General features: G+C 44.6%; 1 protein-coding gene across 4 annotated transcripts in view; it reads right to left on the bottom strand.

The window, feature by feature from the left end:
• The window catches only part of Cabcoco1 (ciliary associated calcium binding coiled-coil 1), a 109271-nt gene that overhangs the window by 69463 nt on the left and 11954 nt on the right, over positions 1–27854 (bottom strand). For all 4 annotated transcript variants that reach the window (XM_006256355.4, NM_001134576.1, XM_006256356.5 and 1 more), the window contains exons 3-5: positions 19703–19872; positions 14319–14463; positions 9170–9242 (exon numbers count right to left, since the gene is read on the bottom strand). In XM_006256355.4, coding sequence (XP_006256417.1) covers positions 9170–9242; positions 14319–14463; positions 19703–19872 — 388 coding nt within the window. The remainder of the gene's footprint in view (positions 1–9169; positions 9243–14318; positions 14464–19702; positions 19873–27854) is intronic.

Genomic DNA, 27854 nt, shown 5'->3' with positions numbered 1-27854 from the left:
CTGATCTTTAAGAGGAAAAGAAAAAAATTCATAACCCAACATAAAGATGGCAGGCCTTAACAATGGTCCTGGACAGGAACCTGGGTGATCAGGAAATTCTCAGCACTTGAGCTTCTGAAGTTAGGGGGGCCATTTTAAGCAAGCAGTGAGAAAGTCTGCTGCAGCCTGGCTTGTGAGGGCATGGGACCAGATGAGATCAGCCTTCACATTGTGAAGGCAATAAAGCCAAGCCATATAACTTCCCATCTTCCTTCCCCTTTGAGGCAAAGGCAGTATAGCCTGAGAAAGTGTGGGAGAAGTCAGTCCCTGATGACCCGCTTAGCACAGCCATTAGGGATACTTGGTTATCTTCACCAGACGTCCCCACAAGTAGAAGAGTCTGGAGGACCATAAAGGAGATGCTATGGTGGGAACTGATAATGAAGAGAGAGGCTGTGGTTGAACCCAGGGTCACTGGATCAGCGAAAACTGGGCTTAAAGGAAAGGCTGAGCCCTTTCAGTGGGGCGCGATCTTTCTAAGTAGGAGAGTCTTTGGCAGACCTTAATGACTTAGGCTCGTGTGAAGAGAGTCCATGAGGTGAGGACACCATAGAGCGGACCAGCAAACAGTAATGCAGAAAGAGAGGTCTGTGTGGCTTAGGCAAAGACAAAGGTGGCCAAGAGTTCTGTCGAGTCCGAGTTCACTAAGAAAGAATTGGTAAACATGGTGCCAACCAGCTTCCTGACAGCTGGAGAGTCTTGTCCCACCAGCAGGAATTACTGTGACATACAGAGATGTGAGGTGAACCTGGAACTGCAGTTTCAATAGGCGCGACTCATGTCTTATTCGATAACTAACATGACGTGATATCGTTCCAGGTGATGACCTCACTCCCCAGACACTTCTTAATCACCACAGAGTTCTTCGCGGGTACCATTTAGGGGGTGGAGACAGGAAGAATGGGAGTTCAAGGTAACCCACAGCTACAGAGTGAGTTCCAGGTCAGCCTAGGATGCACATGCTAAAATACGGCAGGTGGCCGGTGAAAGGGTTCAGAAGGTAAGATGCCTGCTGCCAAGCTTGAGGACCCAAGTTCTAATCCTGGAACGCTTTGGCTCTGGCAATTTATCTACTGACCTCTACGATCACGCAGCCACACACATTCTTGTTTATATGCACACCAAATAAAACAAAAATGTTTTCCTTCTTTCCTTCCTCTGCTCCTGCCTGCCTGCCTGCCTGCCTGCCTGCCTGCCTTTCATTCCAAGTATTGGAGAGATGGCTCAGGATGGCAGAGCAATTGCTGCCCTTCCTGAGGACCCCTGTGTGTTTTTTGGCATCCATGACAGACAGCTTATAACTGCCTATAACTCCAGATTCAGGGCCTCCAATACCCTCTTCTGGCCTCCACTGGCCCCTGCTCACAGGTGCACATACCCATGCAGAGACCCTTCCAAGCCCTTGAGTACACACATGTACACACACACACACACACACACACACACACACACACACACACACACTCGAAGTCCTTCTGATAAAGGGTGTTTAAGTATGTCATAGTCTATGTTACCTTCTTCAATATTACAGGCAAATGCACACGAACACGCTCTTATTTCTGCCCCTTGTGTTACTATGAGCTTGAGATAAACTTGGGGAAATATAGACCTGGATGAAAGGCAGCCATGTTTCAAAACTGCCCTGTTGTCAGTGAACTGCTAGCCCATTTCTGTTCCTGCTGAGCCTGCCTGGGAGTGGTTTTTACCTCGCTCTCACAAGAGAGGGTGCGACAGATTAAACTTTTCAGGATGCAGATGTTTTGATGGACATTTCTTTCTTTCTCAGGGTTGGAGATTTGAGATTGGATCTCTCTATCGCCCTGGCTCACTATGAACTCACAAGTATCCGGCTGGCCCTCAAATTGTGACCATCCTGCTTGCTTGTAACACCACGCCCACAACGTGGGGCTTTTTTTTTTTTTTTCTTCTTCTTCTTTTTTTTTTTTTTTTCTGGAGCTGAGGACCGAACCCAGGGCCTTGCGCTTGCTAGGCAAGCGCTCTACCACTGAGCTAAATCCCCAACCCCCCACGTGGGGCTTTTAATTTGTATTTCCTTGGCAACTGAAAATGTTGAAAATCTTTGGCTATTTAAGTATCTTCTTGTACAGATATGCTTTTTTTAAAATTATCTTTTTAAAATTATATGTATGTGCCTGTGTCTGTATTAGAGTTTGAGCATATGCATGCAAGCAGGTACCTGCGGAGGTCAGAGGACCCCAGATACCCTGGAGCTGCTTGGCAGGGATGCTGTGAACAGAACTCAGGTCCTCTGAAAGGACAGCGTGCACTCTTGAGAGCAGGGCTACCTCTACAGTCTCATAAACAAGCTTTTGACATTTTCTTCGGAGCAAGTCTTTCGGATTAATTTGCAACATGGAATTCCAGGTGACAGCAACAGAGTTACTTCCTTTCTGTAACTTCTTTATATCGAAGATTTTGCTTCAGGAGTTTGGTTGTTACATTTGCCTAGAGTAACCGCCTACCACCAGATACAAGTTAAAATTCTCATGTCCGCAAAGACATGTGGGATCTTGGCATTTCAAAAGGTGCTCCACAGAAAAGAAAAATTTCATGATTAAACATGAACGGCAGAGACACATTTTCTTTTAAGGGAAGCTTCTGAGCCCTTGGTAAAGGATTTGGGGAAATGAACATTTAGATTTAAAGACTGACATAGGTTTCTCACCGGACAAACAAAATCCTATTTCGAAAATGTGGTCTTTTTCAAACCAAGAAAATAAAACTCTGCTTTCGCTATTCTTCACCACTTAACTTGGTAAAATTTGGAGCGCTGGCGGAATGTAGGTAGGCCCACATGGCACAGACCGAGAGAAGTGGGAGGGGCAGGTCTGTACTGAGTTCCATGGTGGAGAGCTGGAGCCTTAGAAGTGAGCTTCTGAGGCAGAGTGCAGGGTTGCCGATCTCCATCAAAGGAGTGGTGCTGAGGGCAGAGACCTAGCAGCGTTAACAATTCTCTCCCTGGACTTTCCTCGCTCCCTCCCTCTCTTCCTCCTTCCTTCAGTAAAAACGGCCTTAAAGCTGCACAGCGGTGGAATAATCGCTTCGGATTGGCCAAGAAATGTGGCCCAGCAACTGAGACCTTCTTCATCCAGGCAGAGGGGAGGGCGGGGTGTGATTACCCAAACTGTAGCCTGGTTCATCCAATGCCCAGGCTGCAGAGCCTCTGAGATGGGGGCTACAGTCATCCGGGAGGGCAGAGACACTTGAACAGCAGGCTCAGGAGCTGAGGTACCCGGTGAGGTGCTATGGAAACCATCTTTAAATTATGCACCTGCCATTTATCAATTGTTTGGCTAGAGACAAATTTGCCCAAATTTCTCTGGAGAAGATTGATATTTAAGGGAGGGTGATTGTTTTCTCAGAGCTTGGAGGGAAAAAGGGCGAGAGTGAGGTTTGATGAATTGTAGGCTGAAGCATCGACCACTTTCTTTAAGTGACAGATTCTCCAGTCACTTTGTCACGCGTGCCAGGCAGGGCAGATAAAGTTATTTCAACACAACAGTTTCTGATGGATTTTTCTCAGTCCCTCCCCGCAACCCCATTCCACTGGGTCAAACAACAAATTACGTGCTGAGTGATAATGCTTTTCAGATGCTTCCTAATGGGCTAATTCAAGGCAGAAACCTCTTTTGGGACAAAGAAAATCGTCTGTGTAAGTTTGGGTATTATTTTTAAAGATTTATTTTTAACTGTGGATATATTTATGTCTGGGTGTAGGTATATGTATGTGAGTGTAGGTGCTAGAGGTGGCCACAAGGGGGCGGTGGATTCCCCTGGAGTTGGAGTTGGTCTTGTGATTTTAATAGGTTCATTTTAAGGGTAGACTCAAGGGGGAGGGGGAAGATATTGATAGCTGCTTTTCTATTACCTCTTCCTTTTCCAAATCTATTGAGACTTGAATGCTGCTTGCACTGCTCTCTTATCCATAAGACAGTGGCTGCAGTGGATGTCACGGAAGTTTCCTGCATTGTTTCTCTGACTACATATATTAAATGAATAAAAGAAATTTTACATTTCTGTCTTGGAATTTTCCTTCTCGAACCTCAATGCCATTAACACCCATAATCTGGGTGGCTTTTGAAATCAGAGGGGGAAAATGTTTTCTTTATTTTTGTGTTTGCCTGAGAGCATGGACTTGAAACATGAAATTATATCTCATTGACATCCGCTGAGGTGGAGGAGTTCTGATTTCCTGTATTTGCTGACCTGAAGTGATATTATTTTGGGATTTGAAAGTCTACCAAAATATAACTTCAGGCAAGGTAGGCACTTAGGTATATTTATGATTCTCTTTAAATATCTCCATACATCTCTCACATGTATAATAGTCATATCCAGGCACAGCTCTGCTTGTAAAAGCCAGGTCTCTGCCAATGGCTGCACAGTGGAACGAGGGGCATCTGGGTAGCAGAGCGTTTCCCGCAGAGTAGTGAGCCTGCCTGCTCCGACCTTCCCATCTCTGTTTAAAAGTTGGGAGAAGTATTGAAATGGACTGGATCTTATGAAAATTCTCATCTCTCAAATTATGGACGTGTTTAAGCATGCTCACACGTGCACGCACAGATGTATGCGCACACACATGACGACCTTCGAGTGTATGTGTGAGTCAAGGTCTGTAGTGTTGTTGCTCTGCTGAACTTCAACTGAATAAAGATTTTAAGACGAGACGCACAGCTCACGGTTCGTGAAGACAATTTTGTCTTCATGGAGGGAGCGGGGTTGGTATGTGACAGTGGAATATGCCGGCTCCTTGAGTGACTCGTCAGCTAAACCCAGTGCTGTAGTTACAAGGTAAACACAACAGAACAGTTGTAAAGCATTTAAATCCATGGGTTCGAGAATGCACCAGTTTAGCCTTTCTCTTGGAAAACGCCAGGGGATGTCCCTTGGTCTGGCTGTCTATCTGTCAGGATGTCAGAGGTGAGTGAGTGTAAGTACACACCTGCCCTTGATTTACAAAACATTCCTTCTGCCAAGTCGGCTGGAGTTCTTGTCCTCTTGTGCAAGTCGTTCATGAAGGCATTCACGTTGCCAGCATCAATCTAGAATAGACAGGGCAAAATGCCTTTCGACTTCCCAGCCTGTCTCCATTTACACCCTGTTCCAGGAGACCTGAGCTTTAGCCTCAGAACAAGCACATCAAAAGCTCGACAGGGCGACACCTACCACCAATGCCAGAGGTGGATATGCGGGACGCCAAGGCTTGCTGGTCACCCAGCCTAACCTAATCGATGAGATCTAGGTCAGTAAACCACCCTGTCTTGAAGGTAGGTTCTCTGCCAAAATTCAATATCCTGAAGTTTTTGAAGAACGTCGTTTCCTTTAGGATAGTGATTTGCACCTGGCTACTCGATCACACGGGCCTCCTGCAGTCTCTTTGTATTTTCTGTGGTGGGTGACTTTAATGTGTGCCAATTTCTGGTTATGGGAAAATGGTTGCCGTCGGTGGCAGTGCAGTGCAATTTTGGTTTAGAGAAGGTTAGAATTATATATTGTTTATTAAAATACTCCAGAGAGAATCTTTAACTTGAATTTGGTTCATACAAGGACTGATTTCCCCAAGCGTGATCCTTTGGGGTGCGGCACACACAATTCTTGGGGTCACCTATACTCTTTTTCTCACCGTTTTCCTATTTATTAGAGACCTGGTTCTTATTTTCTAAGTGTCTTTGCCTCCTTTTTTTTCTTTTAAAGACACTTAGATTGAAAGCATCACCCAACTGTCAGGCTTACCTTTGAGATTAATACTTTTTCTTTTTAAAGATATATTTATTGTTGTTAAGTATGTGTATGTGTGTGGGTGTGCACCTGTGAGATGAGTGCAGGTGCCTGTAGTGACCAGAAGAGGGCGCCAGAGTAACAGAGCTGGAGCTGAAGTAACAGAGGCTTGTGAGCCACCTGATGTGGGTGCTGTGGACCCAAACTAATGTCCTGGACAGAAATAATGCACTCTTGACTGCCGAGCCATCTCTCCAGCCCCAGATTCATAAAGGTTTTAAGCTGATAGCTGAGATCTCAAATACTTAATTTTTTTTATTTAAATCTTGCCCTGTTTTCCTAGTTCTTGGGGGAAAGGTTAGGGCAAGGTGTATTACAGTCTGCTGACACTGTATGTGTCTGCCACTGGTAAAGAGACCTTTACTGAGTTGAACTGGGTTTAAAATTTTGTATAAGGTGGAAATCTAGCATATAGACGGTTACCCTAGTTTATACTAAATGCTGTTTTTCTAAATGCTCATATATGCCATGTGCTAGAATTCTACACATCCTTTAAGTTTCTACCTAGATTTCATGATGATGACAACACACAATGCTTAATCGATGTTGAGAAATAAATCACAGTACCTTCCCACAACAGGCGCCAGGACAGTTGACTGAGCTTGGGCCTCTTTCAAATCTCTCCCCTCGATCTCTCACCTTCCCCTTTCTTTGCTGAGGTAATTAATCATCATTTCTGAGCCCACCTGAGCAACACAGAATAATTCTGCCCCCTCTCAGGTTCCCTCACTTAGTCAAATTCTCCAACCTTTAAACACTGATAATGGTTTTTACAAGGTACACAGATTAGCACGAAGTCACTACCAAATGCACAGGTAGCCAGTGTTCAAATAGCCGGTGGTCTCTCAGCTAAGCTGGGCTTGTGCTTGGGCTGTTTCCCTGGTTGTTTGAAGGAAGGGAAATTGGTCTGTTTGTTTTGGTTTTGTTTTTTCATTACTAGAACAAAATACTCAGAGCAGACTAACTTTATGAGAAGAGTAGTTAATTTGTTTCGTAGTTCTAGAGACTTAATGGCAGGTTGCTCTCTTGGGCATAGCTAAGGTGAGACCTGAATGGTAGACAGCGACATTGTGGTAAGGGTAGCTGGGAGGAAGAGTTCTTGTCCTCCATCAAGATGTCGGTGAGACATTAGGTTTCGAAATTCCTTCTAGGATTCTCCTCTAATGACAAGCACTGCCCTGTCCAGGGTCCCGTCAGCTCCACAGTATGGCACTGGGGATTGGCACCAACATGGACCTTTGAGGGACACACTTACTCGTGCCCTAGCATATGCTCCAAACAAAACGTCTGGAGAGCACTTGGAGGCCAGTCATTTCTACCCATAGGTCTCTCCTTTTCATGGTTTTATTTCCTGTGTTGTAGTGCTTTAAGAGTCCATATCAGAGATCCAACACAACCCTCAGACAGCCAGGACAGCTCACTGTGTTCTGGTGACACCCCTGACACTCATCGGAACTTCCCCTATTCCCAGCAAACGAGCGATTAGTGGGGGAACAGGCAGAACTTCTGACCAGTTCAAAGATCCAGCGGGGAGAGCCGGCAGATAGATTCCTGAGAGTGTCAAGGAGCCAGCAATAGTTTGTTATTTCTCTTTAGTTCAGCAGCCACCAATCGGCAGTGCTTGGGCCTACTACCTAATTAGCAGATGGAAAATGGGAACATCGTATGTCATTTAGAATTTTTCATTTATGATCTGGACATATCCGTGAATGGAGGCCTGTGTATTTTATTCTAATCCTCTACCAACAGTTAAGAAACTCAGGTTTATCGTAATGGTTTGGCTTGCTGAATTTGAAACACGTCCATGATGGTCGGGGTCTCTCATTTGAGCCCAGAGCTCTGGGACCAGCACAAGCCTCTGCCTTCTCCATTCATTAACGACAAGGCATTTGCACCAGAAGTCATCAGAGGCTTCCACGATACCACAAAGTGCATGACTGCTTTTGAGGGTCCTTTAAGTTCTATGACTCGTCAGATCTGGAAGACCCAATGTCCTTCCGTTAAGCACACTCTGTCACTCTGGCCAGCTTGGGGAAAACACAACGGACAATAACCAAGATGGTCTCTGTCCACTTCGTCTGCGTGACGTTTCCATGCTCGCAGAGGTTGTCAGACCTTGGCCTTGCAGTGCAGAGTCACACAGGAGAGACACTCTGACGTGCTCTATCATGTATCTGAACATCCCCTTCTGCTAACGTCACAACCCAAGGCTCCCTAAGTAGCTGGTACAGGGTTAGGTTCATTCTGCCTGGTGCTTAATGTGGGAAAGGCGGGTAAGGGTGGGGTCCCTCTCCACAGCTAACAACAATGTCTGTGCCTGTCACTTTTCCTTCTGGGAGGCAGCAGAGCTGTTTAAGGAGGTGGAGCACTGTCAGGAGCACTTTCGATACGATCTGTATCTCCCTCAGATGGATCCACTCGGGGTTCGTCCCCAGTACCTGCGCTTGCATGACTTATCTGAGGACGCTTTCCGGGCTGGCCACCGACTGTTTACCGTAAAACATCCCTTCTTCTGTTTGTCACCCAAATGATGATTTAGGGCTAATTTCAGGAGGACTGCGTCCTGGATGGTTCTACAAGCTGTCTGTCACATGTTAGAGAAAAGCAGCACATGACCTTCTCCTCGGGGGACCATTCCTGTTGAGTTGCTCGACTGAATGAACCCACAGGAGACACCCAAGAAATTCCCAGGATGATGGATGTTTGTGTAATGGGAGCCAAAATTTTATAAGAGAAGGTCAGTGGAAATTAAGGGGGGGGGGGGGAGAAAAAAGAACAACCCTTAAAGGCTGTGTGGAGTGAATGAGCCCAAATTCTTTGTTAGAAACACAATACCGTGAATCAGGCTTGCTCCAGGGAAGAAGTGAGGTTTAAAGTAGGTCTTAAAAAGCAGCAGAGGAAAAGAACACAAATAGAAACACACACACACACACACACACACACACACAGAGACAGAGAGAGACAGAGAGAGACAGAGAGACAGAGACAGAGACAGAGAGACAGAGACAGAGGACAGAGAGAGACAGAGAGAGACAGAGAGCGAGCGAGCTGGGCTGGTCCACTTCAGAGTGTCCTGACTTTATTTGGGTGGAGACATGAGAACCCTTATTTGAGCACTTGTCCAACAATTCGTAGCTAGTCAAATACGCACCTAACCGTTCTCCCGACATGGAAAGTTGGCTTATTTTCTTAATCAGAATCTCACCTGGTCTGAGTATTCTTGTTTCGTTAGTGTTTGGTTGTTATTAACGCTGCCACAGCATGGCCCGGATTTGTGCTGAGGAGTTCCGGATTCAGGTACACTAGGCAGAATCTCCCCACCTTCACTCACCTCCGTCCCGATGACAATTTCTTCCCTGGCCGAGTAGAACAGAAACTCGTAGAGCCTGTAGTGCTGGAATAAGCTGAAACATGAAACACAAATGCAGCTCGCATACCTTGGCAGCGGGAGAGAAGGGAAAGTATCTGAGGCAAAGGGAAAGGGCTTGGGCCAAGCTGGACAGAGTCAACAACGGCTCAAAATCTTTCTTTTCATGGCAAACGGAAGTTGCTTGGGAATCCTGGGAGACTCGAGGTTTGCTTTAAAGACACCAACAGGACAACATAGCCATTAGAAAGTGTCAGAGATCCATCTGTGATGTGGGGGAGGGTGACCCGGGATGTGTTTCTAGGGTAGAGAAGCATCCACGGCAGCCATTCTCTGTGGGTGGCCATCCCTGGTGTGGGGAGGTCACATATCAGATATCTCCAATATCAGATATTGTATTACAAATAGTAGCAAAATTACAGTTATGAAGTAGCAATAAAATAATCTTATTATTGAGGTCACCACAACATGAGGAAGTGTATTACACGGTCACCGTGTTGGGAAGGTTGAGAACCACTGATCTAGTGTGCTTCCTAGTTTGAAACCTAGAACCCTCCTAGGCAGTGACCAACGTCACAGCATTGGCTACACTTTGCTCTAGGCCTGACTCAGTCCTGGTGTGGTATGTTTTTATATCCAAAATGTATCCCACTGCCAAAATGTTTCAAGAGTAAATCAGTCTCTAAGAACACCAGGGAAAAAGTGGCCTGGCTAGGTCTGAAATTTGTTTTTGAGGTGTCTGACCTGCTTGTGGGCTGTGTGGTTACGCATTAAAGGCTGCCGTACATTAAGGTGGGTCATTTCCTTTTCTTCTCACCAGAAAGCTAGGTTGTCAGTGACTACAAACTGTGAAGAACCCAAAGTCACGAGTTCGCAAATAAATATTTCTAGTAAGTTCAGAGCTTGGCAATGTACTGTTAAAAGTTAAAAATGTTACTGAAGAGCTGACGTCTAATATCCTGTTTGTGATACTATTTGAATTTTTCTAATTCTCTTCCTGCTGGTAGGGAAAATTAATGGACTCATAATACAGCAAAATGCCCAAGAACAACAAAAAAAATGTCTTAGTGGGTTTCTCCTTCACTCTGGTGCCCTTCTGCTATTTAAGCAAACTGATTTTAATATAACCGAGAAATTAACAGTTGTGAAAACCTAGCAACAGAGCATGCGTAATAACGGCGTCTTCCGGATGCCGCAATGGATCAACGTTTCAATTCATTTGTAATCGATGGAGAAGTCCTCAGGCAGCTGGGCCTCTCAGGGTTACATTAGCAGTGGTGCTCCTTAGGAACACAGTCCATTAAGGAGTCATGGCTGTGTGGGCCCAGTCACGTTTCCCCTCTCCTCTACAGAAGTGAATACTGGGTACAGCCATCAACATTCACAGGCCTAGCTTAGCTCTTGACATTGCCTTGATCTGTGGGCCAGAAAAACCCAGAGAGATCAGTGAGCTCTGATAACTCACTAAAGCAAAATAAATCCAAATCCCCCATCCTTTATATTGGTACAAGCGATTAAATACCATATTTGGGGGCTAGCTTGCTATCTATTCTTTAAATCGGTGTTTTTCAACCTTCCAATGCCGTGACCCTTTAATTCTGTTCCCCATAGAGTTATTTTCGTTGTTACTTCGTAACTATAACTTTGCTACGGCTTTAATTGTAAATGTTTTTGAGACAGTGGGTTCGCTAAAGGGGTCCTGACCCAAAGGTTGAGAACTGCTGCTCTAAATGAACTAAAAGAAAAATCTCATTTTGCCCATCTTGGCCACCTCGTACTAGACACGGATCATAGGGTAAGACGTTTCCACTCTGAAATGTCATAATCTTTCAGTCTCTGCATCCTTGTTGCATATAGGGATGGGGTTGCTCCATGTCTTCTGAGAGGATGTCACAGAAATGGCATCTAGGATTATCAGTCAGTGATGCAGCAAAGAGGCAGGGCCTGGACCAGGACCAGATGTGTACCTGGGGGAAGATATTCAAGGGGACACTTCCTGAAGGACCATCTCCTCCCTGCCTCTCTGTCCACTTCAGCTTCTCCAGGGAGCAAATGGGGGCCTCGCCTGAGAACTAAGGGACAGTTCAGCTGTGGGAAGGTATTTTCTATCTCTCCCATTGGGCTTCTGCCTGACTCAGGCTTCTAGATGTTGGCATCCAGCTGTTTGGCCAGTGTCATGCATTGTTGGGTATAAAGTGGGAGTGGGGCTGGTTTTTTTTTTTTACAGTGGGATAGATGTGTTTCTAAGGGAAAAGGAACACTCAAGGAATAAAGGATAAATACTTGCACTTATAATTGTGTATATAGTGTATTATACATACTTAATTAGATTACATAAGCAGATAGCACTGTGTGTGTGTTAGTGGGGGGATCTTGTTTAGATTGTCTAAGCAGATAAAAGTAGTCCTCACGGCCATGTGGAGAAGAGATTTTGGGAGCAGTATTTCCAGAGCACAGGTTAAACAGGTATCATTTAGACTAAATTGAGAGTGTCTGAAGAAATGTAAATTTACTGACAAGGTAAGTTTTACACACAAGTGACTATTTCCTCCCAGCTGCAGCATTCTCTCTTAGAGGGAGAGTTTTGTAAGACTCAGGTTGACAAGAAATCATTCAAGGCCGAGGAGATCCTGAAACCATGGGCTCAAGAAGTCCAGAACATAACTAGATTCCGAGCCCCATTCCAAGGTTGGATGAGCAGTAAAAAGTCAGAGGAGAGAGTCACTGAGAAAGCTTCCCGTCACTCTGTCAGGGAGCTTGAAGGATGTGGCTTTCACAGTTGTCACCCAGGCTGGTGGTGGGGGTGGGGTGGGGACTCAACTGTCTTTTTGTGGGAGTCACCCATGCTCCCACAAGAAATTCTAATAAGCAAATATTTCACTAAGCTAGACTTGGGGAGAACTATTTCTTTGGTCTATCTCTTCATCCTCTGGTGTAAACAGGCATTTGTTCACGTCTCTCTGGGAACAGTCATGGGATGCACACACCAGGGGCCATGTGGGAAAAATTCCCTCCCTTAAGTTGTGTATGGTTTTCAGTGGTTTGATCAACAGAAAATCAGGCTGAACTGAAGCACACGTACTTTTGATAGTTTAGTTGTCAGCATATTCATAAAACGTAATAATCGTTGAATTGAACATGTTGTGTGATTTCACTCCTACTAAATTTCTATTTGTGGACCTGTGAGGGATTCTTAACCATTCTGGAAAGGCTCCCACTGCTTCGTGCAGCTCCATTATCGATTCCAGATAGCCTAATCACTGATACTTTATCTTTCGTGTAATAACTATATTTAAATGCATGGATCACCATGTGGAGATTTAGTAGCATTACATTTGGATTTTCTGTATTTGACTAATCCCTTTAAATAGTCTTTTCTTTATGAGATCTAAGATTGGGCATGGAGAGCTGTTAAGATGTGCGCTGAGGAAAATGCCTGTGGGGGATGATGAGTCGAGACAAGGGAGGCAGCTTGTCTGTCCTACACTGTCAGAAAAGGGTCATCTTGGCATGCATGGGGGCTTTGATGCTGGGCTTGGGGCTCAGCTGTAAAAATGTATCCTGCCAGACAGACAGCATGTGTAGATGAAGAAGCAAGCCAGTGCAAGTATGTGTGGTCAACTTATCCTGTCTGGCAAGGGGCAGAAAGGGCTTGAGTACACAGATTTTCCTGAGTGTGCACATGGCACATGTGTGCTTGAGTGTGCGTGTGTGTGCATGTGTGTGCACATGTGTGTATACATGTTTGTGTGTGCACGTGTATGTATGTTCGTGTGCATGCATACACTGTGTGCACATGTGTATACATGTGTGCATGTATGTGTACTCATGTGTATGTGCATTTGTATGTGTGTTCGTGTGTGTCAATGTGTGTACATGTGTCTGCATATGTGTGGATCGCCACATATTCCATCACTCAGGAGTTGGAGACAGACAGACTTTCCCCGGAGCCACAGTGGCTAGTTGAATACTCTGAGATCTCTGAGTCCAAGTGAGAGATTCAGTTTCCATAAATGACAGGAGGGTGAATTGGGGAAGACACTTGAGCTCAAGTTGAGCCTTCAGACACATCTGTACACATGTGCACCTTTGTACACATGTGTGCTCCTGTGTAAGTAAATATGCAAGCATACTACACAAACACAGGCAAAAAACAGGACAGATGTCTTCCTTCAGTAACGGTGATATAGAAATACTTCCATTGCCACAAACATCATTTTCTAAGTAGGGAGCATGACTTTCTAATGAGTTAAACTGGCCATTACTTCAAAACAAGTTTAACAAATTTGATCAAATATGTGAATATCTTCTTTTTCTTTTCTTTTTTCCATACTGGGGATTGAGCATAGAGCCTCATGCTTGGTAGAGGCCAATGCTCTAGAAAGAGCCAGACCCTAACCCTCTTTGTAAAGGTTGACATAGGATCTCACTCATTTGCTTATTGAAACCATATTGTAATAGTTTAGCCTCCCCTGCCTGGGATTACAGGCCTCTGCCATAACTCTTGTGTTGCAAAGACAAATCGTGCAAAATCAACTTTTAAGTGGAAATAAATGTTACTCTTTAATGCATAAACGTGGCTCCTTGGATAAAAACCAGGCACCTAAAATATAGGTCCTAATGCTGTTAATAGAATGCTGTTGGGTACAGACTCGGGGATGAAAGGTGAAAGGTGGTCCCTATGGTGATTACAGGCCAGATGACACCATGGTGTCATCCGGGAATTGTCTTTAGGAATGCAGAGGGAGAGATGTGCTTGGGTCCCCACTGTCATTTGTCAGATAGATAAATATTTTCTCCTTGCTAAGCATAAACTTTGTGCTCATTATGGTGTATGGATGCTTCTGGGCCCCTGATACGTGCCAGGGGACAGCCTGGAGGGGTTAGTTGACTCTTTCCCTCTGTTATGTGGTTCCCGGGAATGGAACTCCAGTCACCAGGACTTGGTGGCAAGCACCTTTGCTGAGCCGTCTCCCGAGCCTGTGAGCTCTCCACTTCTTGAGTAGTTACTGCACAGCTCCTGTAGCCCTCTGGATCACTATGGTCTAAGTTGTCCCTTACAGAGGTCGCCTAGAAGACACACAGGGAACCATGGGGCGAGCACAAGTCTTACCTGATTTTTAAATAATCGATGATGGCATTGGCTTCCTTGACATTGAAGATATGAAAATTCTTATTCTTCTGCGAATGGTTTGGTCCAATTTCTGCCATCACTTCCCCGAGCCACTTGATGCTGTCCTCTAAGGACATATGCAGCGCTGAAACCATAGGGAGAAGAGACTTCCGTTATCTTGATAACTCTTGTGGGGTACTGTATCTGCAAGGACCTGAATGTGCCCTGGTTTACCCTTCCCAGAATTTGCGGAGAGAAAAGGCAAACCTCTTGTTTCTTTACCACAAATTAACATTGCTTTTTGGATGAGTTAGCTGTGGTTTGTCTTGTCACTGTGACCATGCGTAGACAGTTCATTTCCATTTTAAAAAGCGAAGCTATGATTATCTATCTAAATGCCACTTCTAAATGGAAAGGAAAAATTTAAAACAGATTTGTAAGGGACAGAGAAAGATATAGAAAACGTAGAGAAGAGCCAGTTGTCATAGGTGGCTAGGAGACCCAGATCACGGGTTTAGCCACTGTGGATGTCAGTGCTGAACTCAGCAGAGAAGGTCAATAAGAAGAACCCTCATATTCTTGGCTAGAACTGGGTGTTATCATGTGGAAACTTGACTTGGAGATGTTTGCTAGGAATGAAACATATGGATATTTTCAAACTTTTTATACTTACTTTTGCATTTTATTTATTTTGTGCATATATATGTATATGTATATGTATATGGTATATAAAATTTCATTAAATTTCCCTTCCACCAGTGTGTTTCCAAGGACTGAACTTGGGTCATCAGCCTTGGTGGCAGGGGTCTTTACCTGTTGAGCCATCTGGAAAGCCCTTTAAATATTTATATCGAAAATAGGAATTTTTTGTATAAAATTTGCCGCCATTACAGATTTCAAAGTCATGTAACCTGTTTGCAAAATGGGCCTTGGTGAGACTGTCAGGCCTGGGGGGAAATGGTACAGCTTCCTCACCATGACCTGCAGTGAGCAGGTTGGTGGTTCTAGAAGATTCTCAGAAAACTACAAATACACAAGAGCAAAACACATGTGCACACAACCAAACAACAGCAGGACTGTGCGGGCTCTTGCCCATGATACTTGCCCAGCTGAAAACAAACAATATTAATAACCTCTGCCTTGACTCTAAGGTGTTTTTGGTGAAAATATAAGCGTGTACATTTTGTTTTGACAGGTGGAGTGTGTTTGTCTTTTCTTGTGGCAGGCAGAATAGCATCTGTAACCTGTAGGCCCTCTCGCCTCTCACCTTGGAGACTCTATGCTTGCGACTGGAGTATCCTGAGGGTCTTTCCTGTCACAGGTGGGTAGCCATGCACATGGTTAAGGCCTAGGTCACGATTAGGCCTAGATGGAATGTTAAGGCCTACATAACCACTGCCTGGCTAGCCTGCCATTATAAGGGAACTTTCTCATATGTTTCTGCTGTTACTAGAAAACTTTCTAATGCCAACGTGGATTATATAATCTTTTATGTTCTGTGCCCTTAGAAACCACTCATGATAGAAGGCAGTAGAACTGTTTTTGTTACCCACAATAAGCTTGGACTGGAACCAACCACCCAACATCACTTCCTGTGTAAGCTTTTATGGTATAAGCTGCCCCTAGAATAGATCCCAACATATGAGAGACAACTGCACCAATATAAGACATTATTTAAAGTCAAACTTCCATTTTAAGTAGTGGCCTAGTAAAATTTAAGTTCCCCAATACCTCCCTGGGAACTGAGCTCCTACTTGACAGAGACCTGTATGTGGGTAACTGACATCCTGGTTGGCAAGTTAAGACATGATGTTACACAAGTTCCAGCCTGGCAAACAAGTGAAGACAAGGCGAGTCCCCTGCCACAGTAGAATACCCCGACCGGTGGGAGCAGGATAATGCACAACAGAGATATGCTCCTGAGGAAATCACTAAATCCCTAAATCCTGATTGGTAAAATAACTTGGCATGGATGGATTTAGGGCTTAAAAACCCTGTACGGTCTTAACTCAGGGTCATGGATCAGTTCCTGAATCTGGGCCATGGCCCTAGTCGACCAGTCCTGGGGTGTACGCTCAATAAACTCTCCCTGTGTGACTGAGATTGGTGTTTGTGTGGTCTGTGAGGCGTTTCCTGGACCCCAGCACACATGAAGCAGAGGCAGCCAGAGGCAGAGTTGAAAGGTCTTGGGAAAACGTGTACGGACTGAATGTCGAGAGAGGTGACTCTCAGCTGAGGTGCCTGAGGGAATTATTTGTGAACGATGCATCCCAGAGTTGAAGATCTCTTAGGAAACCATGGAGAAACACCCTCCTTCTTGCAATAGAGTGGAATGTTGGAGGACAAGGTCGAGATGGAGATGAACTGTGAGAACATCTCCTGAGAGTCGCTCTAGCCACGTCTAGAGCAGCTGAGCCAGGCACCTACCCTCCCCCCTTCCCTTTCTCTGGAACATTCAACGTGCGCCAGATCTTAAAAATCACCGATACACTTTACTTTTTAGAAAGACATGACAGGCAAACAGTAGCTTATCATTTATTCAGTTCAACTTTTCCTCTATCTATAGCAGTTATTAAGAGATGTAAAGCGATTGAACCCCACCGAGCACTGCAGTAAATGTACCCGGTGCTGGGGTTGGGCCCTGGAAAGCAGGGTCACCCAGAAATGACTAGGGGTGATCCTTCTGCAGTCACGCCCGCCTACAGCTCATGATTAGCATGGAGCCACACACACTGAGCGGGACCAGGGGCTTTTGTTCACCATCTCAGGTAAAACACAGTCCAACTGCACATTCCTCTACTCACACTAAGTCCTAAAAACCCCAATGTTGGAGGGGATTTGGGAAGGAAAGATGGACACGGTTGAGATAGGATGAGAGCAAGCCATCATAAATGGAAAATCAAGCTCATTAATTCAAGATGCTGAGGAAGAGAAAATTTAGCTTATTGATTTGAATTCTGGAGGGAAGTGTAGTTATCAAACACAGAAAGCATCTAGTTGTAAGGCTGTTGCTTGGGTTACCCGATGGCTGACCCTTTAGAACTGTTTCATGGTGCCTCCTGCCTTTCTCGAGGTGATCGCTTGGAGAATTTCAGGTGTTATCCTTTCATGTGTCTGACTGAAGTCCTACAACGGAGTGGCAAGATCGAGAGGGACTAAGCCAAATGCATTCTGGGAAACCTAGGTAAGGAAGGTAGACCCCAGATTTGTACCAGTAAGAAAATTTGGGGTGAGATCAGGTAAAGGGACACTTACTAGCTGTAAAGTTTATCTTTGAACTCCGGCATCCAAGAGGAAGATGACTGTGCTATCATGGCAGAAAAATAAGAAGTGTACGGGAAACCCTTGGTCAGTGGGTCTACACGGGAGCTCTTTTGAGTTGATGCTTCCTGAACTTGTGTGGTTTGTCTCCTCCTCTGAATGTGCCGTTCCCAAGGTCTTCCACCTTTCCATCCACTGGGCATGTAGTATTTCTACTGAGAACCGCTTCAAACCTATTTCACACGTGCCCGCCATTCACGGAGTGCGGTGCTCTCTGACCTTTTACATATGTGTCCTTCTTAGCACGTACCCGTGTCTGACACTTTACCTATGCACCCTTTGCATATATACCTTTCCTTTTGTGTGTTCATTTCTGGGCCGCTACGCATGCGCTATTCCTGGCATGCGCCATTTCTTGTCCATCACGTGCTCCCTTGCTGGGTGAGCAATGCGGGTCAGGTTCTAGCTTATTCTCTTTGTTGCTCGCTGTAGGTTTCTGACTCCTGCCTGCCGCGTCCGATGTGGCATCAAAGGGACAGACTCTTGTTTGCTGAAGATGACCTCGTGTCACCTTCAGGAATTAACTCTCTGACTCTGACCCTGACTCCGATCTCCCTGAATAATAACATATAAATTATTTGCTGTCATCTACTGTTCAAGGAATGCCGACAAGGATGAAGTCTGGTGAACAGACGTGATCTTTTTTCTTTTTCTTTCTTTTTTTTTTCAGAAATATTTTCTGCCTTCAGTGGGGACAACCCACAAAAGTATGGCCTTAAGATTAAGTCTCAGTACTGCCCTTCATATCTGAGATGGTCTGTTGAGATTCGAAGCGGGCTCTCTGCAGACCGACTTACAACCACTTAGCAGGACCATCCTCCCTGGCCCGACCTGTGGTGGAGTGGGCCTGATGCCTTTGTGGTCAAGACCCCAATCGTCCCCTGGTTTAACTGTGAACACACTTCACCTCCTTGAAACCAACTGAAGCTCTTTGTCCACAGTCTAACTATATTAAAGAGTTGGAGAAGGTGTTTTCTTACCAGAGGAAAAGAGAAAATGAATTTGTTTTCTTTCTCCTCTTTTGGCATTTGTACTTCAACGCTCTGGAGCCTTAGCTGGACAAAAGAGGGTCAGAAATCCAGGTTCGAGCTGATACCCACCATGTGAAGCTCAACAAAAGGCCGTCTGAAGACAGGGGATGTGTGGGAAAGGTGTAAAACGGAAACACTCCATACACTTGAACTGTAAAGCTTTTTTTTTTGGGGGGGGGGGTTCACCTTCTTCTGCTCTCTTCAGACTATGAATACTCTACCCAGAAGTTGCAAAGCTTGAGACAGCCACATCAAACACTCTTTGACACTTTAGTTCTCGCATGAATGACTGAGGTAGTCAAGGTTTGCTTTATATGAAGATCTGTCCTGAAAAAGGCTTCCTCCAGCCCCTGCTGCTCACACAGAGTTTTCCACATCCTCCCCAGAAGTTTATTTTTATTTTTATTTTTAAAACCAATTCTTGGCTGCCTGTTAGGTTCATCTTAGACTTTCAAGTCCCCTCTCTGCTCCCAAGCACTAGTGTTCAAGTCTGTGCCTCCATGCCTGACTTCACAGACAGTTCTGGTTTTTTCCCCCTGTATTCTTTCTGCCTTCATGAACACATATAAATAACAATGCATTCAGATTTCTATTTTTATAAACAAAAGTGCATAGTGCTTCCTGTTCTTTTACTCTAATAATATGCACACAGCATGCAGAAACCTTTCTTATTTTTTCCTTTTTCTAACTACATAGTATTCCACTTTAAAGGCAGAATGAATTATTTGGATTTCAAAATAGTTTCGGATATACAGAACTTGGCCGAAATAACAGCGTATTCTCAGATATCTGTGGTGCGAGGAATGTCAATTAGAATATCTTTGGCGAATCAACAAAGAGAACCTTAGTCTACTAAGAATTCTTTGAGGATTTACCATTCAGTGAGAAATGAGCGGCCCCTGTTGTATCTAGGAAACAAGCCTCAGTCCTTATTAAAGAAATCACAATGAAGCAAGCGTCTTGGCGTCTGAATATTAATTTACACGCGCTACATTTCTTCTCCTTAAAGTGACAGAGAGGGATTACACTTACTTTGAAGATTTTGAAGTAACATGTCCAGCAAAGTCATAAATTTTGAATACTGGTCAATAGAAAAGTTCATTCCCTTGGCCCAGCAGAACCCAGCCACATAGTAGTCTAATAGAATGGCGTCTCGTAGACTAGTCTGAAGATTTTTAAAATTCAGAAACGTTCCCATTTTTCTGTAACAAAAAGAAAAAAAATGCAGATGTTAAACGGGATTGAATAGTGAACAGTTTCCAGAAGTTTTGAAAGCAAGTATTTTAATGAAAGTTCTAGAGTGCTTCTCATCCTAAAGTGTTGTCATATCTGAGCCCCAAAGATGAGAGGAAGAGAGGAGAGAAAGGGAGAAAGGAAAAGAATGGGTAGAACGCTTCCTTTGTGACTTTGTGTCTCTCTGTGTCTGTCTCTGTCTGTCTCTGTCTCTGTCTCTGTCTTTCTCTTTCTCTTTCTCTCTCAGTTCTTTCTCCCTGTCTCCACTTCTTGTACCTTCAACACCTGGTACTTTTTCTGCCTGGAATTCAACATTCCATGCAGGCTGTCATGCGGTTGACCTAGAGCTCCAGCCTCAGTGCAGTTGCTATGGCTGGGATTAGCGATGGCCCTGACAAGTAGGGCTCACAGGAGCCCACCCTCTCCAGATACTTTCTCTACCAACTCAGCCACATACACAACCAGGATCTCTCTAACTTTGTTCCATTTCTGAAAAAAGACTGTTAAGTATTCTGTCCTTTTCTTTCTGTAAAGAAAACTGTGTGTGTGTGTGTGTGTGTGTGTGTGTGTGTGTATACACATATACATACACATACATATACATATTCTGTGAAATACTTTTTAATCAATTTATTTATTTACTTTACATCCCAATATCATCTCCCACTCTACTTCCAGTACCTTCTCAGGCAGATCCTCCCCCTTACTCCCTCCCTTTCTCCTCTGAGAATGGGGATCCCCCTCTGGGTATCACCCCCCACATGACTCCCCAACCTCCTGAACATCAGGTCACTGCAGGATTAAGCCTATGTGTATCCACTCGCACACAGTCCAGACAAGGCAGCCCCGTTAGGGGAATGAATAGGACCTACAGGCAGGCAACAGATTCAGGGACGGCCCCTGCTCCAGTTGTTTCCGGGACCTGCATGAAGACCAAGCTGCACATCTGCTACAAATGTTCAGGGGCCCTAGATCCAGCCAATGCTCATTCTTTGGTTGATGATTCAGTCTTGAGAGCCCTGAAGGGTCAAGGCTCTATTGGTTTTTCTGTGGAGTCACTATGCCCCTCGTCCCTCAATCCTTTCCCCAACCCTTCCACAAAATTCCCTGTGTTCCATCTAATGTTTGGCTGTGGGTCTCTATATCTATTTCCATCGACTGCTGGGTGGAGCCTCTCAAAGGACAGTTATTGTAGGTTCCTGTCTGCAAGCACAACAGAGAATCGTTAACAGTGTCAGGGATTGGCTCGGCCATTCCCTCTACCTTTGCTCCATCATTGTCCCTGTACCTTTTGTAGGCAGGGCATATTTTAGGTTGAAGGTTTTGTTGGTATTCTGTCTAAGCTCCACCTCCGCAGCTACCTAGGCATGCTCAGTCCACAGTTGCCTGACAACTGCCACCTGTTCCTGACTCACTATAAAAGGGGCTGCTTGCCCCCTCCACGTTCTCTTTGTTCTATGCTTCTCCGCTCTCCTCCCCTCTGTCCCTGTCCCTTCTCTCCCCATCCCCCCTTCCCTCCACATGCTCATGGCCGGCCTTTCCTCTCCTCTCCTCTCATTAAACCTCTCCATGTGGAGCCATGTTGGCTTGGTGTGCGTTGTCTGGGCGCGAGCCAGAGACTTAAACCCTAACAGGTTTTGTGGGTGGGTTGGTGTCCGTATCCCTCCACTGAGAGACCTGCCAGGCTACAGGAAGTGGCCACTTCAGGATCCATATCCTCTAGTGCTAGGAGTCTCAGCTAGAGTCGACCCCCAGGGGAACTCCCCACATTCCAGTCTCTGGCGCGTCCAACCCCCATTTCTGTTTCCTCCTCCCTGTTCTCCTTCTACCACCCTCCACTAATCCCCATTACCTTGTTTGTTTTATGTTAGGTACACTTTTCCCCCTAACAGACTTCCTTTCTTCTGGTCTATTTCTTATTACTTCTTCCCTCTCAGGATGCGTTCAACGCGCGGTCCTTTCCTGAGCTGCTGTTAGATCTTTCTTTTTCTGCATTTTCTTTTGATATTTACAGTCTTCTCTTCCTCCCTGTTTTATGCTCCTGTTGCAGCTTTAAGATCGTGTGGCACAGCGTTTGCCTGTATTTTCTGTGTGTTCCCCTCATGTCTTTCTGCTGCCCCTTCTCTGTTTGTATGTTTATGCGTACACGCCTCTTCATGCATATTCCTCATGGGTTTGTTATCTTTGAGTGAATTTATGTCTGTGGACAGCTGCTTGTGGGAAATGAAGTGGATGTGAAGACCTGGCTAGGGGACAAACCATTAGCTGCTTCCTGTGTCGTGATATAAGCCGCTTGGTACTTCCTGTGTTCTGATAATCAACACACAGGCGTTTCCTGTGTGGAGTGACTTTCTGTCAGTTCTTTGAACACTTGTTACTGTTTTGGTTAGTGAGGTAAAAGAAGAAAGGAATATAGGAACATTTTATAGCAGCATAAACAGATAGGTGTGCTCCAAATCTGCACACCCTGGTCCTACACCGCCAGTGGGGCTTCAGGGCATGGTGTCTAGGTTGTTTTTTTGTTTCTGTTTCTGTCCCTCCAGGAAGTGTCCTGTATCTTTCCTTCCTTCTAAGACCTGTAGCTGTATCTCCCTCAAACTGTTTCCGTCTTGTGCAGATGATCTGTGATAATCGTGGGGGATCATCTTCAAAGCTCAAGGCTAGGGCCTTCAGATTAATTGGTTTTCCTTGTTGCTCACATGTGGTTTCTTGGGACAAACTGGGTGACGGTTCCTGCAGCAAATTTACCCTGCCACTTTCAAAGGGGGAGCCTTTGTCCTTCACCATAGTCAAAGCTTGATAATTGAAACAAGGTTACAAGTTAATAAAGTTTTTTTTTTTTGAACGTCTGTAACAAATCAACGTCTTTCTCAAGTGCTGGTAATCCGAGTTATGTGGGGCAATTGAAGAAAGAGAGACACCAGAGGACGTAAGAAAGCCTTGTAGGAGCAGAGAGGAAGCAACAGCCTCGGTGGACTGAACCCCAAGCACTCCTGTAGAGCTTTGTTTAATTGATCATTACACACAGGTGCAGCCTCATCCGGGAAACCACAAACACAACATGAAGTCTGATGAATTTAAGCAACAATTTCGTCTTCCCCTCCCCTTCCCACCATGCTACACAGTGCCGTTCAGCCTATGAAGCTGGTCTAAGAGGAGGGCTCTGCTGTAGTTATCTGACTATTTTACTAATTCATAACGACGCGGTAGCTTCCTTCCAATGTACGACAAACAAAAAAGAATTAACGAGGAGCTTTGGTTGTTACTGGCAAACATCTTCTAGTCATTATCTAAAAACTCCCATGTCTGGAAACTCAGAAGGCAGTTTGACTTCAAAACTGAGTTGGATGGGGACGTTAAATATAATATAGGCCTATGTTTATGCATATTGATGTATATACATACATGCAGTATTTATGTATACGAATCCACTTAAAAACGTTTAACGTGCGTTATGTATATGCATGCATGTGGAGGCCAGAGGATAATGTGTCAGCGTGTCCTGGGATCTGCTGTCTGCCTCCATGTGCTGGGATTACAGATGGTCACCATGACTCCCAGCCTCAACATGGTGGTTGGTGGCTGGGGCTCTTTATCCCAGAGCAGGGTAAGCCTTGATACACTGAGCATTTCCTCCAATCCCATTGGTTGCTTTCACAAATGATTTTCTAAGAACGTCTCTCTCTCTCTCTCTCTCTCTCTCTCTCTCTGTGTGTGTGTGTGTGTGTGTCTGTGTGTGTGTGTGTAAGTGTGTATAACAAGGACTATTGACCCTTCATCCCTTTATATTTTGGATACAGTGTTTATAAAGCATTCTGAAATTCAGTTTCATGTACGTGAAAGGAAGAAAGTGGGTTATTTCCCCCTCACACACATACTTATTTTTACCAGAAGGTTCTAGAATAGTTGTTCTAGTTTATAATTGTCCTGTTTGCCTTTATTTTAATTTCAAATGAGTCTTGTGCTTACTGACAGGGATTTATTTTATTTCATTTTTAGATCACAATTTCTCTTTGGCAGTTTTCTTATTATTGCTATGTTAGAGGGATAATGAATTGATTAATCTTGCCTGATTTTGTTATGTTAGATGCATAATGAATTGATTAATCTCGCCTGAGGCAATAGGTCAATTTTTCAATTAAACCTCAGGACACACCCTGGCTTTTGAGTTCTTTATATAAAAATGTCCTGAACAATCTCTGCTAGCATTTGGTTCTGAAACCCTGTTCTTTCCACAGACCAGGCTCTGATGACTTGTCTGTCCCCCCCAGACAGTTGCTGTCCAGCCCTGGCAGGGAACTGTGAGAGGCTTGCCTGCTCATTGTCCTTCCTGGGTCACTTTATCCTGGACATGAGATGTCTGAAGCGTCATCCCGGAGCATGTATTACACCAAGCGTCATTCTCTTCTTGTTCGTTGTGTTGTGCGTGCAACCCAGTATCCCCCGCCCCCCGCCAGCGCATTATGACATTATGACACTGCTGTGAATTTTCCGACTTCATTTTCAGCCAAGCAGATTCCATGTTAAGTCCCTTCTCTATGCTTAGCGTCTTCTTTTAGCTCCCACAGCTCCTTTATGTGCATATCTTACCAGCTCTTTAATCTCTTGCCTCGTGGAATCGATTCAGCTTTTAATCATGACTTTGGTTAACATTTCTTCTCGCTTCTGTCGATCCCCTCCACACCCCAGCACATTCTCTTCCTCTGCCCTCTGCATTCTGCCTGTTCTTCAGTAAACATTTGTCCTCAACACCTTCACGTGTTCCTTGCTTCCTGCTTTTATTTTTTCAGCTTTTGTGTTTGAATGAACTCAAGGATGATGTTTTCCAACTTGTTTAGGTGACTCCTCTCTGACCTCCCTCCGCCCCAGCCTTGGCCCATAGTCTCCCTCATTCCATCCCTCTCTCCCTCTTCTCTCTCTCTCCCTGCCTCCCTCCCTCTCTCCCTCCATTTCTTCCATCCCTCCCTCCTTCCAATTTCCTTGTACCAGTGGATTCCTGCCCATGGTTGACCCTCAGGGCTTAGTGTTGATTGTTTTATTCTTTTACAATAATGTGTTTTATTTCACTCCAAAGGAGGAGATACAGGGAGTCATGCTACGGCCATAGCTGGAACACAGATTCTCTGGTGCTACTGCTCATTTGGTCATGAGGGACGATGGAGTCAGAGAGGCAGGAGGGAGAGAGAGCCACAGACACTGTGGGCTGATGCACACGAAGGGAAAGGAGCTCAGCAGAGCCTGGCTGCAGGACGTGTCCTGGGAGACCTGGTGTGGTGCTGCATAACCCAAAGTGCGGCACTTGAGAAGCAGAGGCAGGGGCGTTCTCTTGAGCATGAGGCCAGCGTGGGTGATGGAATAAGACTCGGTCTCCAAAGATGCAAACGAAACCAAGGTTCCATGTTACTTCTGTGTTTATAAAGCTATTTTTAACTACCCTCTGTCATTTAAAACGATTTTAAAACTCTTTTTAATTTTTATTTTATGTGTGTAGGCTTGCATGGTTGTCTGGATCCTACTTGTATGTGTGGTCCCCAAGGAGGCCAGAGGATGACATTGGATCCCCATTCCCTGGAACTGGACTTACAGACGGTTGTTACCCACCCTGTGGGTGCTGGGAATCACAGCTGGCACCTCTGTAAGGGCAGCCGGTACTCTCAACTACTGAGCTATTTTTGAAGGCACCTCTTTTTTTAATGAAACTTTGGAATAGATTTGTAAGTATCGCTGAGTTACATATAAATAAAATATTGGTAGAAATTAGAAGTCATGAGAAGAACACCAGACATGCGAAGTCTATTTCAAAATGTATTTTGAATAATCCCTCATGTCTCTTGGGTTGCCTGTTGGTATAGAGAAATAACTCATAATTGTGAAATGTGGGGAAATATGGTGATTTTGTTGTAATTTATTTAAGTAGGTTTATAGCTTTTCAAACTGCATAATCTTGGACTATTTTGGTCACCCGGGAGAGGATAATTAAATTATACTACTGTCTTTTTGAAAAATATATAACTATCACTTACAATAATGCTGTTTTAAATTGAAAATGATTGCAAACACATGTAGATTATTGTTACAGAAATTATATTTAAACACATGAGAAAAGTAAAAAAAAAAAAAAAAAATGGCTCCCAAGATAGCGCTGTCCTAACATTTGACATCCCTTTGTGTGATTTCTATGTTCCGATCACTGGCAATGACTGTCAACCTGCTTTTGACACAGCTGTTGTATCTATATTTCCTATATTGCTATGTTTAAGTTGTGTTTTGTTGTGTCTTGTGTCTTTAGGAAGGATCTGGCCAGGCCGTCCTGGATATACTAGAATGTTTTGAAATCTCGGCTGACTATGGAGAGCCTATGCTTCTGTCCCTGAATGGGCTGCTTGTCCTGTCCTTTACCAACAGCTGTGGCATCACTTGTGTCCTGCGGTTCGTTCCACATACACAGCCCTGATGCTCAAAAGTATTTTCTGAATTTGGATATGTCACAACAACGTAGAGTCGATAACTGAAAGAGAACGTGTTCTATAATCACAGCCTAAGTTATGATGTGGGAAAATAACCTTCTAAAATCCTAACATTTTATTTAATATTAGTTAAATAATAGCTGTTTGGTATTTTTAATGTTGGCATTTTAATTACTATCCATTACAAGTAAATTGGAAGCTGGATTAAATATGTCCCTTGCCCTGATTTATTCTCACTTTGTATTGAGCATGACAATGGCGAAGATGACTTTCATATTAAAGTATATTAAAGCCTTCAAGTGGGAGAGACATTCTACATAAAAACCACAATGTCTATTATTAATACCGTAATTACTTAAAATCAATTTTTAAAATTGTTTTGTATTTATTTGTTACGTCTGTGTGTATGTGTGTGTGTGTGTGTGTGTGTGTGTGTGTGTATGGGTTGTGTGTGTGTGTGTGTGGGTTGTGTGTGTGTGTGTGTATGGGTGTGTGTGTGTATGGGTTGTGTGTGTGTGTGTGTGTGGGTTGTGTGTGTGTGTGTATGGGTGTGTGTGTGTATGGGTGTGTGTCTGTGTGTATGGGTTGTGTGTGTGTGTGTGGGTTGTGTGTGTGTGTGTATGGGTGTGTGTGTGTATGGGTTGTGTGTGTGTGTGGGTTGTGTGTGTGTATGGGTGTGTGTGTATGGGTTGTGTGTGTGTGTATGGGGTGTGTGTGTGTGTGGGTTGTGTGTGTGTGTGTATGGGTGTGTGTGTGTATGGGTTGTGTGTGTGTGTACGGGTGTGTGTGTGTGTATGGATGTGTGTGTATGGGTTGTGTGTGTGTGTGTATGGGTTGTGTGTGTGTGTATGGGGTGTGTGTGTGTATGGGTGTGTGTGTGTATGGGTTGTGTGTGTGTGTGTGTGGGTTGTGTGTGTGTATGGGTGTGTGTGTATGGGTTGTGTGTGTGTGTGTATGGGTTGTGTGTGTGTATGGGGTGTGTGTGTGTGTATGGGTTGTGTGTGTGTGTGTGTATGGGTTGTGTGTGTGTGTGTATGGGTTGTGTGTGTGTATGGGGTGTGTGTGTGTGTATGGGTTGTGTGTGTGTGTGTGTATGGGTTGTGTGTGTGTGTGTATGGGTTGTGTGTGTGTATGGGTGTGTGTCTGTGTATGGGTTGTGTGTGTGTGTGTGTGTGTGGGTTGTGTGTGTGTGTGTGTGTGGGTTGTGTGTGTGTGTGTATGGGTTGTGTGTGTGTATGGGGTGTGTGTGTGTATGGGTTGTGTGTGTGTGTGTATGGGTTGTGTGTATGGGTTGTGTGTGTGTGTGTGTGTGTGTGTCCACACAAGTGTGGAACACAGAGAATAACTTCCTAGAGTTCATTCTTTTCTTCCTCTGTGTAGATCAGGGCTCAAACTCAGGCATCAGGATCCATCTGTGACCAGAGGGTTGTGTGTGTCTGTTTCATTTTTTAAACAATCCCTAATCTAAGAATCAGAATTCCCAG

Source organism: Rattus norvegicus, chromosome 20 (assembly GCF_036323735.1).
Source record: "Rattus norvegicus strain BN/NHsdMcwi chromosome 20, GRCr8, whole genome shotgun sequence".
NCBI classification, from domain to species: domain Eukaryota; kingdom Metazoa; phylum Chordata; class Mammalia; order Rodentia; family Muridae; genus Rattus; species Rattus norvegicus.
The sequence above is the reverse complement of the archived record's forward strand: the minus strand, read 5'-3'. Positions and strand labels throughout refer to the sequence as shown.